The following is a 14,689-nucleotide window of genomic DNA, read 5'->3' as shown; positions in this document are numbered from 1 at the left end:
ACAGTTCTCATGCTCTGACAAGAAGTATCTTATCCAACCTGGGGGAAGTTGTCAGCCAACCCCCATTCAGGTGTCCCCTCCCCTGGTTCTATGTCTTAAGGGGCTCTGAATAGTAGTGGAAATTGGCCCCTTTTCAGCTCTGGCATCAAGGCATCAGGACGTAGCTTTCCAAGAGATGTGGTCAGTGGAATGTCCCGTGTAGAAGTGCCCAAGTGTTGGTAGTGAGACAACCCCATGCTGGCATTGGCCAGATTTATTTTCCTAACCATGCATGGTGGGAGATTGTAAAAGGGCATGCAGCTGTGCTTTTACAACACCATGCCTGGGACTACTGGTCAGGGTGGTGGCACAGGTAAGCACGGCTTGCTGCTCGCACACCCACATCAAAATTACAACTAAAATACAGAACAACCATCACTCAGAACCATCAGAAATCAAGTTGAATGAAAGTCCAACAACAATGGAATTAAAGAAGCCACATTCATCAGACTGGTAGGAGGGGCAGAGACATGGAATGAGCTGGCTCCACATCCGCACGTGGTGGATAAAAATTCAGGAAGAATGTCTTGGGAGCGAGGAATCCCAATCCTATACCAGGGCTCCCTGCCCAAAGTTCTAGGGCCATGAACATAAGTCCCCATAACTTCTAGCTGCAAAAACCAGTGCAGATTGAGTAAGTGGAAGAAACTTCTGGGGTCCCAAGCAGATTCCCTTGAAGAACCCACATATGGACTGACTTACACTCACTCCCTCTGAGCTCCAGCACTGGGGTACACCCAGTAGCACCAGTGGCATACAGGGAGAAACTGAAGTGTCTGCCATTAAGGTGAGAGCTAGAGGACAGCTTTCTCTCAGAAAGGTGGACAAAGGCCATTGTCCCTTTTCTGAACCCTCCCCGAACAGAGCCAGCAGGCTGGTGTCATATGTGACACAAGTGTTAGGCATCATCTGGCTAACACTATGTGCCCCACCCTGGCGATCTCCAGAGACTCCAACCTCCCCAACTTGCAGGCCCACTCAAGCTGCTTTTCCATGCGAGTACCTGATCTTGGCTCATGCTTCACAACTTCCTAAATCCTCTCAAACTAGCAACAGCTGGCCTCAGCGAACCCCCAGCCCCTGTACCACTTGTTAAGTGTCCCCAGGTCTGGCACTACGAGCAGCCAGCCTAGATTCACAGCTTGGTTTCCCCTGGGAATCTCCAAGCCGAGCTCAAGGAGCAGCCATCTCAGACTGCTTTATTGCTCATGCAGGATGGCCCTGGGCAGAATCCCCCCAGGTAGGGGCTGACCTTGGCTTGCACCACCCAGGAAACCCCAGATCCTGAGCATCCAGTGGACAGCTACAGACCACGTCAGAGCACCATCACCCTGCCCCTGCACAGCTGATCCTCCATGGAGGGCAGAGGTTAGTAGTAAGTGGTCACAGCCAGTCCATGTGGCTGACTGGCCTGGGTATATCCCTCCCATTGACCTGTCAACAGTAATCAAGGCTCAACTACAAGAGGAGGGTGTACTCAGCCCACACGAAGGGTGTGCCTTGAGTATCCAGCTTGTGTGATAAGGGAGGCTGTGCCACTGGACCCTACAGGACACTTATATTAGGTGATGCTACCAAGACAGGGAGTCATAGCAGCTCTACCTAATACATAGAAACAAACACAGGGCAGCTGCCAAAATGAGGAGACAAAGAAATGTGGCCCAAATGAAAGTACAGAACAAAACTCCAGAAAAAGAACTAAACAAAATGGAGATAAGCAATCTATCAGATGCAGAGTTCAAGACACTGGTTATAAGGATGCTCAAGGAACTTAGTAAGGACTCAACAGCATAAGAAAGATCCAGTCAGAAAGAAAGGATACATTAATAGAAATAAAGAACAATTTACAGGGAATCAACAGTAGAATGGATGAAGTTGAGAATCAGATCAGCACTTTGGAAAATAAGGAAGCAAAAACAATCAGAATAGCAAGAAGAAGAATCCAAAAATAAATAAGGACAACTTCAAACATACCAACTTGCACATCATAGGGGTGTCTGAAGGAGAAGAGAGAGAGCAAGAAATTGGAAATCTATTTGAAAAAATAAAATTCCCCTAATTTGGTGAAGGAAATAGATATGCAAATTTAGGAAGCACAGGGAGTCCCAGACAAGGAGGACACACAGAAGCTCACACCAAGACATATCATAATTAAGATGCCAAAGGCTAAAGATGAGAGAATATGAAAAGCAGCAAGAGAAAAAAGTTAGTTACCTGTAGGGATTTCCCATAAAACTATCAGCTGATTTCTCAAAAAGAAATTTTGCAGGCTAGAAGAGACTGGCAAGAAATATTCAAAGTTGTGAAAAGCAGGGACCTATAGCCAAGATTACTCTACCCAGCAAAGTTATCATTTAGAATCAAAGGGCAGATTAAGAGCACCACAGACAAGACAAAGCTAAAGGAATCCATCATCACCAAACCATTATTATATGAAATGTTAAAGGGACTTATTTAAGATGAAGGAGATCAAAACTATGAAAAATAAAGTAGCAATAAATACGTATCTATCAACAATTGAATCTTTTTTGGAAAGATTTTACTTACTTATTTTTAGAGAGAATGGAAGGGAGAAAGAGGTAGAGAAACATTGATGTGTGAGAGAAACATTGATGGGTTGCCTCTTGGCCCATAACCTAGAATTGAGCCCTGACTGGGAATTGAACTGGCGAGCTTTTGGTTCACAGGCTGGCGCTCAATCCACTGAGCCACACCAGTCAGGGCTCAACAATTGAATTTAAAAAAAAACAAAACAACAAAAACCAAAAAACTAAGGAAACAAGAAGAACAGAGACAGAAGAATCATGGATATGGAGAGTGTTTTGATGGTTGCCAGATGGGAGGGGTATGTGGGGGAATGGGTAAAGAGGTAAGGGGATTAAGAAGTACAAATAGGGAGATACCCAATAGCCATGGATATGTAAAGTACAGTACAGGAATTGGAGTAGCCAAAGAACTTACATGCATGACTCATGAGCATGACCAATGGTGTGGGCGTTGACTGAGGGAGTGGGTGGTGCTGGGTGGAGGCGGGGAAAGGGGGAAAATTGGGACAACTGTAATAGCATAATCAGTAAAATATAATAAAGAAAAATACCATGCTTTTTGGAGGATGGGGTTAGATCTCCTTTCATTGGTGAGGGCATCTCTTTTTTTTTGTGGGGGGGTGCGCTGTGCAGTAGGAGCTGTAGTGGCCTTGTTACTGGCCACTAGAATGTATTGGCCCTAGAATGACGTGTAACTCATAGTCCTTGGGACTTGTGGAGAGAACACTGTGCTGTTGTAAATATGCATGCCATTTCTGCATGCTGAGGTTTGGGCAACAGCTGAAGTGGGTCTTATAAATAACCTTTCTATCCACCCTTGATTTGAATGGATATTTGTACTGTAACTGACTGTTTTATGGAACTGTATCTGATCTCTGCCCCTTGCTATAGTTGGCACCAAAAGCCAAGGGCCATTTGCTCCTTTTGCTGTTTGTGCCAGAATGCCCAGCCCATGCCTTCAGAGTTACTGAAACTTCTAACTCAGAAAGCAAGCCGCATGTGAGATTCCCAAGATCTTCAATCGGTTTGACCAGCTCATGGTTTCATTAATCTCTTGTATTTTTCTTTTTTAAGACTATTTTGTTTGCTTCAGCTCTTATCTTTATTATATCCTTCCTTCTGCTCACTTTGGGCTTAGTTTGTTGTTCTTTTTTCTAGTTTCTTTAGGTGTAAATGTAGATTATTTGAAGTTTTTCATGTTTCTTGAAGTAGGCTTGTATTGCTATGAATTTTTTTTCTTAGGACTGCTTTAGCTGTGTCTTACATATTTTGGGTTTCATGTTCTCATTTTCATTTGTCTCTTGATACCTTTTGATTTTTTTTTAATCTCATTGTTAACCCATTCATTGTTTAGTAACATGTTATTTAGCTTTCATGTGTTTGTGTTTTTCAGTTTTCTTGTGATTATTTCTAGTTTTATACTATTATGGTCAGAGAAAATGCTTGATATGATTTCAGTCTTCTAAGATATATTGAGACTTGTTTTGTGGCCTAACATGTGGTCTATCCTGGAAAATATTCCATGTGCACTTGAAAGGAGTGTATATTCTGTTGCTTTGAGGTGAAATGCTCTAAAAATCTCAATTAAATCCACCTGATCTAATGTGTAATTTAAGAGCACTGTTTTCATGTTTATTTTCTGTCTGGAAGATCTACCCATTGATAACAATGGAGTATTAAAGTACCCTGCTATAATTGTATTACTGTCCGTCATGATTTGCTTTATATATTTAGGTGCTTTTATTTTGGGTACATAAATGTTTACAAGGGTTATATCTTCTTGTTGGATCGATTTCTTTATCATTATGAAATTTCTTTTGTCTATTATAGCCTTCGTTGTTAAAGTCTGTTTTGTCTGATATAAGTATTACTACTCCAGCTTTTTTTTTTTCATTCCAATTTGCATGAAATAATGAGATTCTTTCAGTTGAAGATATCTGCATGTAAGTGTAAAATCTGGCCTATCACCTGTTTTGGTATAGCTCAAGAGGTAAAAATAGTTCATAAAGATGAACATTTGCAATAGATAGGAAACATTAATGTATTCTCCCCATTCTTCTCGTTATTAGATCTGTATTAAAAATTATACTCAGTTATTATTATACTTCAAATTTCATAAGTAAAAGTTTTGTGGAAGAAAATGAAAAAACAATATAGGTTCTAAGAAGATCATTTTAAAAATCTTGTATTTTGAGGGTATTTTTACCTTGTAGACGATTAGTTTTATCTTGTATAGTATTTTGAAGTGGTTTGGCATAGATGGGGAGCCTGAGTCTTATTTAAGTGGTTTGTAACAGGCAATATTAGCTATTGAAGAGAGTAATTTTTGATTTTGCTTTGTTATTACTGTTTATTTGTCTTTTGCCCCCGTACAGTTTAACTCATTGCATTATGTATGTTGCAGCTTCCTGGGTTAGGCACGAGAAAGCTTATGTAACAATTTCCAGTGTAATGTGTGTATGTGTGTGTGATTTGCTCCTACAGCTCTTGCATATTGGGTTCCCCTTTTTACTCTTTGCTTTTTAGTTTTGGAGGTTTCTGTGGACATAGCCTCAAGCTCAGAGATTCTTTCTTCAGCTGAATTCTTCATTTCTTTTACAGTCTTTTCAATTTTTGACATTTCTCTTAGTTTTTTAATTTTTATTTTAAAGACTTTATTATTAGAGAAGTTTTATGTTTACAACAAAATTGAGAGAAGTGTTCTCTGCTAGTCTCAGTCTTTGATAACCACAGTCCTGTCTGGACTGGTCATTGTAGTTCTTATTATGATCACAGGACACACTCAACAATAATCATCTGGGAACTCTGAAAAAGAGAACAAGGTTTGTCGCTCATAGGTCCCAGAGGGTACACTGCAGAGGTTGTGGATAGAGTGAAGGACTATGGATGTGGGGTTCTATTTTTATTGGAGTTCAGGGTGGGGGCCAGGGATTTCATGGGTTCACTTTTATTGGTGAAGTTAGGACATGAGTGAGAATTTAAAACATGGGGAGAGAAAAAGGAGTGGCCCAAATAGTTCTCTAAATCAAAGGTCCATAAAACAAAGAAGGAACAGACCTGCTTGGCTCTTTATCTAGTGGTATGGCTTGGCAATACGTGTGTGTCTGTTCTTTTTTTTAAATAGCCATCTTTGAAGTAGGTGCCTCTTTGAAATGGATGCTTGGGCAGTCGAAGTCAGGCACTTGCATTATAAAAAAGAAAAAGCAATTGGCAGGGTTTCTACTACAGAAAGATTACAGATATTTTCCATATGCTCCCTGCCACAGTAAATGCATAGCCTCTCCCAGTATTATTATCATCATTTTTTTTTCCCAAGGATGAAATGCATTGATGCATTATAATCATCCAGAGTCTATTGTTTACCTTAGAGTCCACGCTTGGTTGTATATTCTGTGGGTTTGGACAAATGATAATGACATCTGTCCATGATTATAATGTCATACAGAGTATTTTCCATGCCCTAAAAATTTTCTCTGCTCTGTCTAGCATTTCTTTTTGATCCTTTCTTGGAATTTCCCTCTCTCTTTCTGTTGCCCATCTGTTTTTGCACACTGTCTGATTTTTCCTTTAAAGCCCTTAGCATATTAATCACAGTTGTTTTAAATTCCTGATCTGATTATTCCAACATCATTTCTGTAACTCAGTCTATTCTGATACTTGTTTTGTTTTCATACTGTGTTTTTGCCTTTTAGTATGTTTTGTAATTTTTTGTTGAAAGCTGCACATGATGTGCTCGGTAAAAGGAACTCCCATAAATAGCCTTCCTGTGGTGTGGTGGTAAGGTGTAGGGGAGGTGAAGCACTTTATAGTCCTGTGATTAAGCCCCAGTCCCTCAGTGAGCATGTGTTCCTGGGCTGTGACCTTCAAAAGTGCTTCTTAGGCCTCCCCCACCCCTGAAGTTAGACGGAATGGTTAGGATAGGCTGAAGTTGGGTATATCCCTTATCTCAGTTTGTTTAGGCTCTGATAAAACCTCAATGAGTTAGCCTCTGTTGGAATACTTTCTCTTGAGGTCAGGCCTTGTTAAGAAGAACAGAATGCTCTGGTACATTTCAGAATGATACCTTTTCACTTCCACAGGAAGCACAAAGTGATTTTCCTCCAAGATTTACTATGGGAACCTGACTGAGCTCCTGGAAGTAAATTTCATAAAAGTGTGGGGATCCCTCTATGACTATTGTTTTACATATATAGCCTTGTAAAACTAGTGAGATTTGGTTTTTGAAAGTGTTGCCCCAAGTAGTTACATTAAAATTTAAACTGAAGCAGGGATTTATTTGGTTGAATATAAGGAGATTGATTGTAGCCGTGGTTTCTGTTTTTCTGTTTTTCTTTTTAGTACTTGGACCATGAGACTGTCTCGGCCACATTTATCGACAGTAGCGGACAGTTTGTTTCATCCCAGGTAATAGGTACTGGCCGGAATCCCTACTGTGGCTATGAGCACCAGACTCTGTCCAGCCAGGAGCGCATGGAGGAGGACTCCTTGCTGGCTGCCTTACAGTGGCAAGTGCCTGATGTGGGCCCTGTTCCCTTTTTGAAGAGCAGTGACCCGTCTTCCAGCTACTTTGTCATCTTGAACTCTGCAGCCTTCTTCAAGGTGGGAAGCCAGCTAGAAGTGCTGGTTCACATACAGGATTTTCAAAGAAAGCCCAAGAAGTATGGTGGAGACTACCTGCAGGCCAGAATTCACTCCCCTGAGCTGCAGGCAGGGGCTGTGGGCAGAGTGGTAGACTACCGGAATGGGTTTTACAAGGTCTTTTTCACTTTGCTATGGCCAGGCAAAGTTAAAGTGTCCATATCTCTGGTCCACCCCAGTGAAGGGATCAGAGTTCTTCATCACTTACAGGAAGAAAAACCAGACAGGGTCTATTTCAAGAGTCTCTTTCGTTCAGGAAGAATTTCTGAAACTACTGAGTGCAACTTGTGTCTTCCTAGGAGTCTTCCCCTCTGTAACTTTACAGATCTCTATACTGGAGAACCCTGGTTCTGCTTCAAACCAAAGAAGCTCCCTTGCAGCAGCAGAATTAACCATTTCAAAGGTGGATACCTGAAGGGCCTCCTAACTACTGCAGAGGCTGCTTTCTTCCAGAGGTATGTGCTCCCTGTTTTGGGGGGTAATTCAAGCGTTCCTTTTCAATGTTTTTGTCCTATTTAGGAGACATTTTTATGTTTAGGAGACTTTCTTGTTTTGATTATGTGCTACTTATATCTCTCTGAACTTGACCCAGTTGAGGAGAGGTGGTAAGAAAATACAGATTTATGTTTTGTGATTAGTTTTTTAAAAGTGAAGCTTTGTGTTTACTTAAGTTCAAATTAAAGACCTTTTCCCCTTGAATTTTCACTTTTTGCCCTCATTATCTATTTTTTATTTCAGAACTATGTAACACATCTATAGCTGTATAAGCAAAACCATTTATTCATAGAACAGATTAAAAAATCATCCAAGAACAGGGCTGGTAAAAGGTCTTGTAGTCAGGCCAGTGTTTTAGTTTCATGTCTGATAAACTGAATTAGACATAGTTGTTAAAAGTCATATATACATTTATTGAGGGAAAAAGACAATGAATATAGCAGCATTTCTGGCTTATATTGATAAGCATGGGAAGCCAGGAACACCACAGCAAACTATATATTTTAAGTTAATGGTTTTCTATTCTTGAATGTAAGTATAAAACTTTGTCAACATAATGATCAATATGTTTACTAATGTACACAATGCAATGCATGGAAATCAGTATGAATTAAAATTTCTGTTTTCTCAACATTCCATATAATTCTGAATTAAAATAATATTCTTAAGATTTAAAAAGTTATAAAAGCTACATGATCAAAAGTACAATTATTTGAAAGAATGTAAAAATTTTTAAAGTTTTTAAAAGTGAATATATACTTTTTAAACATTCCTTGATCGAGAGATATTTTTGTTGAATACTAATGGGCACCCTGAAAATTTTTATATTTTATGTCCAATCATTACTTGGTGGGGGAAGACTCTCTACCACAAGGTATGTGGCCTACAGGAACTTCTGAAATAAAACCCTTTGATTTTTCAGTTCTGGAGTCAGCTTTGCTCCTAACAGTTTACCTACGCCTGAACTGTTGGTGGACTCTTGCCATGCTTTTAGAAGGCCAGCAGGGGGAGCACTGCTCATTGTATTACTGTACTGTCTTTTAGAAGACTGCCTAGTTTTTTGTATGGATTAATACAAAAGGACTTTAGATTTAGTTTTAATCCTGTGTTCTATCTAAGACATGCTATTTATTGATGACTATGAGCAAATTATTTTATTTCTGTGAACTTTTTGTCTATGTATGAAGACTGCTCAGTTATGAGTTGTTTTGTCAGTTCACTTAGTGGCCTAGCAGAGGAGGAAGTACAGCTTGTAATTTATTCAGATTCAAAGTGGGGTAAAGGTCAGTGAATAAAATTAGTGTAAAAGTAAAAATATGTCTAACACCAGTCCTTCTACTAAAACCAAAAAACACCTGTGAATCTAGAAGGATAAAATAATGTCTGTCCCTGCCCTTACCTGCGTATCCTGGATGAGGCTGGCTGATGGCACTTTGTACTAGAATCATTAAGAAATTACTTATCTGGAACTTGGCTGATGAAACAGTATATGAGGTGGAATAAGTTTTTGGAACAAACATTTGACAGAGTCCTGATACTGATTTTATTTTTTGCATTGTATACTCTTAAAATTCTGAAACTTTGTATTAGGCCAACTGAAAAGAAAAAGAAAGAGTTTGAATTTGATCACTTGAAGGGTCTGTAGGTATACTGTTTTGAGCTAATGGCCTGAATATGTAGAGCTGATACCCATTTTTATCTCTTTTCTTGGTGGTTCACAGTGTTGCTTAATTCAGAAAGGATCAAGAAGCTTAGTTTTGGTCTTTGTGTCCCTAAATGATGGGTAAATAAGGTGATCTAGTCTTTGTATTTTACTTTTAAGGAAAAAAAGTGTTGGTTTTGGAAAGAACAACAGCACTTTGCTTAAAAGGTCCTATTAATACAAGGGAAGACCTTTTGAAAGAATGAGCTTATCACATGAAAAGCTTCCCTTTATTTTAGCATGATTTATACTTTTTTCTTTTTATGAAATATATTTTATTGATTATGCTATTACAGTTTTCCTAACTTTCCCCCTTTACCCCCCTCTACTGGTACCCCTCATTTCCTCCAGCAATCTCCCCCTTAGTTCATGTCCATGGTCATGCATATAAGTTCTTTGGCTCTTTTGTACCTACCAATTTGTACTTCTTAATCCCTGCATCTTTTCTCCCATTCTCATCCTTCCCCTTCCTACTGATAACCTTCCAGATGATCTCCATACCTATGATTCTGTTCCTGTTTTGCTTGTTTGCTTAGTTTTCTGGATTCAGTTGTTGATAATTATGCCTTTATTGTCATGTTAATATTCATAATTTTGATCTTCTTTTTCTTAAGTAAGTCCCTTTAACATTTCATATAATAATGGATTGGTGATGATGAACTCTTTTAGCTTAACCTCGTCTGGGAAGCACTTTATCTGCCCTTCCATTCTAAGATAGCTTTGCTAGATAGAATAATCGAGGTTGTAGGTCCTTGCATTTTATCACTTTGAATACTTCTTGCCATTCCTGTCTAGGCTGCAAAGTTTCTTTTGAGAAATCAGCTGACAATCTTATGGGAACCCCTTGTATGTAAATAACTTCTTTTCTCTTGCTGCTTTTAAAATTTTCTCTTTATCTTTAACCTTTTGCATTTTAATTATGATGTGTCTTGGTATGGTCTTCTTTGTGTCCATCTTCGTTGGGACTCTCTGTGCTTCCTGTACTTGTATGTCTATTTCCTTCACCAAATTAGGGAAGTTTTTTTTTTCATTATTTTTTCAAAAAGTAAGTTTTTAGTTTCTTGCTCTGTCTCTTCTCCTTCCAGCACCCGTATGATGTAAAAGTTGGTACATTTGAAGAGGTACCATAGGTTCCTTAGCCAGTCCTCATTTTTTTGAAGTCTTTTTTATTCTTCCTGTTCTGATCGAATGTTTTTTTCTTTCTTATGTTCGAAATCATTGATTTGATTCTAGACTTCATCCACTTCTTGGTTCGTTCCCTGTAAATTTTTCCTTATTTCACTTAGTGTAACTTTCATTTCTGCTTTGGCCTTTTTTTATGTTGTTGAAGTACCCAGTGAGTTCCTTGAGCATTCTAATAACCACTGTCTTGAGCTCTGCATTGATAGATTGCTTATCTTCATTTTATTCAGTTCTTTTCTGGAGTTTTGTTCTCTTCTTTCAGTTGGGCCATATTTATTTGTCTCCTCATTTGGCAGCTTCCCTGTGTTTGTTTTTGTGTACTAGGTAGAGCTGCTTTGACTCCCTGTCTTAGTAGCATGATGTATTGTAGAAAAGCGCACCTGTAAGTAGGATGGTCTGGAGCCTTAGATAATGGCCAGGGCGGGGCAACCCATGCTGCTGCTCTGTGGCTTTGTGTGGGGGAGGACTCCAAGAGGGGACAATGCTGTTGTCTGGCCTCTGGAATTTTATCCGGGAGGAAGCTCTCTCTCGGCACTTGCCCTGATACCAGACACTTCACTTTCTCCCCATGTGCCACTGGTGCCCTTCTAGCTGTAGCCCTGGTGCTGAAGCCCAGAGAGAGTGTGTCTGTAAGTACTAAGTCCATTGCATGCCCTTTAAGAGTAGACTCCTGAGAATCCTTCACTTTCTTCGGCTGTCCCAACCCCCAGTGGTTTTTACAGCCAGAAGTCATGGAGACTTATCTTCCTGGTATTGGAACCCTGGGCTGGATGGTCTGGTGCGGGGCTGGAATACCTTGCTCCCAAGGTATTCCCTTCCATTTTTATTCACCACACATGGGTGTGGGACTGCCCGTTTCTCCTCTCTGCATCTCTACGCCTCTGCACACGTCTCCGCATTTCCACCCTTCGTACCCATCTGGGTGAATGTGGCTTCTTAAAGTCCTTGGTTGTTGGACTTCCATAGAGCTCAATTTTCTGACAGTTCTGTGTGATGCCTGTTTTGTAGTCTAGTTGCAATTTTTTCTGTGGTAGTGCGAGGAGGTCATCCGTGTCTACCTATGCCTCCATCTTCTATACTTTTTTTTCCCTAACTTTGTATTAAAAACACTTCAAATCTTTAGACATTCTGCACAAATAAAACAATGAGTACCTGTATATCTTTAACTTGCTTTTTCTCTGTATGTGTGCATATATGTGTGTGTCTGTGTGTAATTTCCCACATCCCCAGACCATTTGGAAGTAAGTTGTAGACATCACGGCACTGAGCCCCATGAGTATGCATCTCCTAGGAACATGGGCTTTCTCCAACATATAACCGTAACACAATTACCATGCTTTGGACATTTATCATTGATACAAAATTATTATTTAATATGCAATCTGTATTCAAGTTTCTCCAGTGGTCCCAATAATACCATTTTTAACTACCTTTTTTACTTTAACTAATTGACTCTGTATTCACACACAATGTATTTAGTTATCTCTTTAATCTCCTTTAACCCAGAAGAGGTATCTAGCTCATTTTGGTTTTTACAGTGTTAAGAATTTTGATGTCATAATTTTATAGAATGTCACTTAATTTGGAATTGTTGCTTTGTTGTTTGAGTGACTAGAGTGAGGTTAAACATTTTCACAGGCAAATTGCAGCAGTGAAGTTTTCTTTGTTTCCTTACCTTAATCCTCCAAACTCACAAAAGCAGTTTATATGTGCTCTTTTAAAAGTCATGTGCATTCTTTAGTGTCATTTATTTAACTATGAATTTTTTAAAGTCTAATGTAGCCCCCTATACTTCCTTCCTTGATTTTTTTTTGTCTCTCTCTAAAAAAGGAGGTGCTATGGCATTTTGTTTGCTATTATATCCCTAGCATCTAAGAGTGCCTGGCATACAGTAAAGTTCAAGAATTATTTAAAGACAAATATTTTTGGAATTGACTTCTGATGAGACAAAAAATCATGACTGCAAGTTCCCATATCAAGATTTTGGAAAGTTAGCATTTTATTTATTTATCTGTTTGTTTGTTTTTGATGTAAGAGGCCTAATTATTTGTGACCCAGTTGCTGGTATAGTTCACTGAGTTTTTAGTATTCTTCTCGTGGGCTCCAGTCTCCCCCACTTTTTCACACAGCCCTCCATCAACTACTTTTCAAGCACAGACTCTAGTCCAGGGCTTGTGCTAGTAAGTACAGAAAACAAAAGGTAAGTGAGACACAATCCATGTCTTCAAGGAGTCTATGTTTTAGTGAGGGGAACGGACACAAAGGAGTCGCAGCAGTGATGAACAAAGTACTGCATGGGCTTGTATCTGCAAACAGCTCTCTACAGTAGGACTCGTCTTAGTTCCGGTTGAGGCCTAAGGAATCTGACATGGGACTTAATGCTGCATAGACTTGCAGTGTGAATACTAAATAGTGACAAAATAGATCCTCTCATCAGCCTGAACCATTCTCCCAGTCCAAGAGGCGTAAGCAGTTCAAACCAGAATTTGTCATTTTGGAATTTGGATTAAGGGCTAAGCAGTGAAAAATTAAGCTCTTTAATTCCTATTCAGATTATATGACCTGCTTATTTTAAGAGAGCTAGTTGTTAATAATTAATTGCTTTGATTAATATTTGTGAGAACATTTCATTTTAATGAGGCTTTGTGAAATCAGGTCCATTTTTTTATTTGTAAAGATACATATTGAAAAATAAAGTGTTCCTGAATCTAAGCCTGTACTCTTTTTATTCTTCTTAAAGTGGTGTCAATATCAAAATGCCAGTCAACTCCAGTGGACCTGATTGGGTGACTGTAATTCCCAGGAGAATGAAAGGTAAAAAGGAATGAGCTCCATGATTTGTTGGTTTTCTTGGTAAGTGGGTGGAGGCTCTGAAGTTTCACTGATGTTATAAAACCCTGTTTTCCCTTTAATATGGCATGGTTACTTCTGAGCACAACTGAAAATAGTGAAAGAGCTGTTAGATTAAAATAAATCAGATCTTGTGAGTGTAAGGGTTTTGCTGTTTAGGCTCATATAAAAGTTGTTTTCTTCCCCCACTACCCTTGCTCTTTGGCTCTTCAAGAGCCTTCAGAGCTGTTCTGCCCTTTATGGTAGCTATTAGTCATATGTGACTATTTAAATTAAAATGAATTAAAATTAAATAAAATTAAAAATTCAATTCATTAGTCACACATGCTCAATAGCCACATGTGGCTAGTGGCTACCATGTTGGATAACATTTTGCAAAGAATGTATTCATCATCACAGAAAATTCCTTGGGATATCACTGCTCTAGCTATGTTCAAGAAATGAGTGTAAAATTGTTATAGGAATTTTTTAAATAAAAAAAACTGTTAGTGAAAGAGAGTTGTTCTCAAAGTGTAGTCTCTGGACTGGCGGTATCAGCATTACTGGGGGACTTGCTACAGCCGCAGACTCTTGGGCCCTACCGCAGACCACTGAATCAGAAACTCTGGGTGGTGGGCACAGCAGTGTGTGTTTTCACAAACCTTCCAGGTGGCTCTGATCCATTGGCATATAGGGTATTACTTAAAAGAGTGAAATTGAGAAGAGTTAATGTATGTGTTGTGATTTTGCAACATAGATATAATTAGCTATAGCGACTTTTAGTAGAAAGAAAGGATGCACATTATTATGGAGGCTTATACAGGTGGCAGGCAATTGCTTCTTGGCCTTTTGGTTAAGATCAAGTGCAGATAGAAGCAATGTCATTTTAGTGTTGAAAGCATATATGTTGTCACACACAGCAGATATTGCAAACACTAATGCCACAGGGACTAGGTAGATAACAGACTTGAATCCAGCAGGGTGGTTATTAGCCATATGCATATCTTGTGTGAGTGGTGGAGAAGGAACTGAAGAGCAAGGACCCTCTAAAGGGGTTGGGGGCAGCCTCGGTTTCTGCTGCATCGTTGCCATGAAGAAATATAGACCCAGTTTGGCAAGATCTTTAGATTTTTTTCCATGAAAAACCGGAAATTTTTAAATATATCTCCAGGTTTCCAAACATTGACTTCCAGTTTAGAACTTTTAAAATACTGTGTGGGCTAAATAACACCTGTCTGTGCTCCAGGGGCAGGCAGAA

At 39.2% G+C, this 14,689-nt stretch overlaps 1 protein-coding gene across 2 annotated transcripts in view; it reads left to right on the top strand.

Annotated features, from left to right (window-relative positions):
• Positions 1-14,689, top strand: part of NXPE3 (neurexophilin and PC-esterase domain family member 3) — a 38,040-nt gene that overhangs the window by 12,949 nt on the left and 10,402 nt on the right. For both annotated transcript variants that reach the window (XM_054577340.1, XM_054577339.1), the window contains 2 exons: positions 6,924-7,678; positions 13,343-13,416. In XM_054577340.1, the coding sequence (XP_054433315.1) occupies positions 6,924-7,678; positions 13,343-13,416 (829 nt within the window). The remainder of the gene's footprint in view (positions 1-6,923; positions 7,679-13,342; positions 13,417-14,689) is intronic.

The sequence above is a fragment of the Pteronotus mesoamericanus genome, unplaced genomic scaffold, assembly GCF_021234165.1.
Source record: "Pteronotus mesoamericanus isolate MK-2021 breed Mesoamerican mustached bat unplaced genomic scaffold, CSHL_Meso_final contig_42, whole genome shotgun sequence".
Lineage (NCBI taxonomy): Eukaryota > Metazoa > Chordata > Mammalia > Chiroptera > Mormoopidae > Pteronotus > Pteronotus mesoamericanus.
The sequence above is the reverse complement of the archived record's forward strand: the minus strand, read 5'-3'. Positions and strand labels throughout refer to the sequence as shown.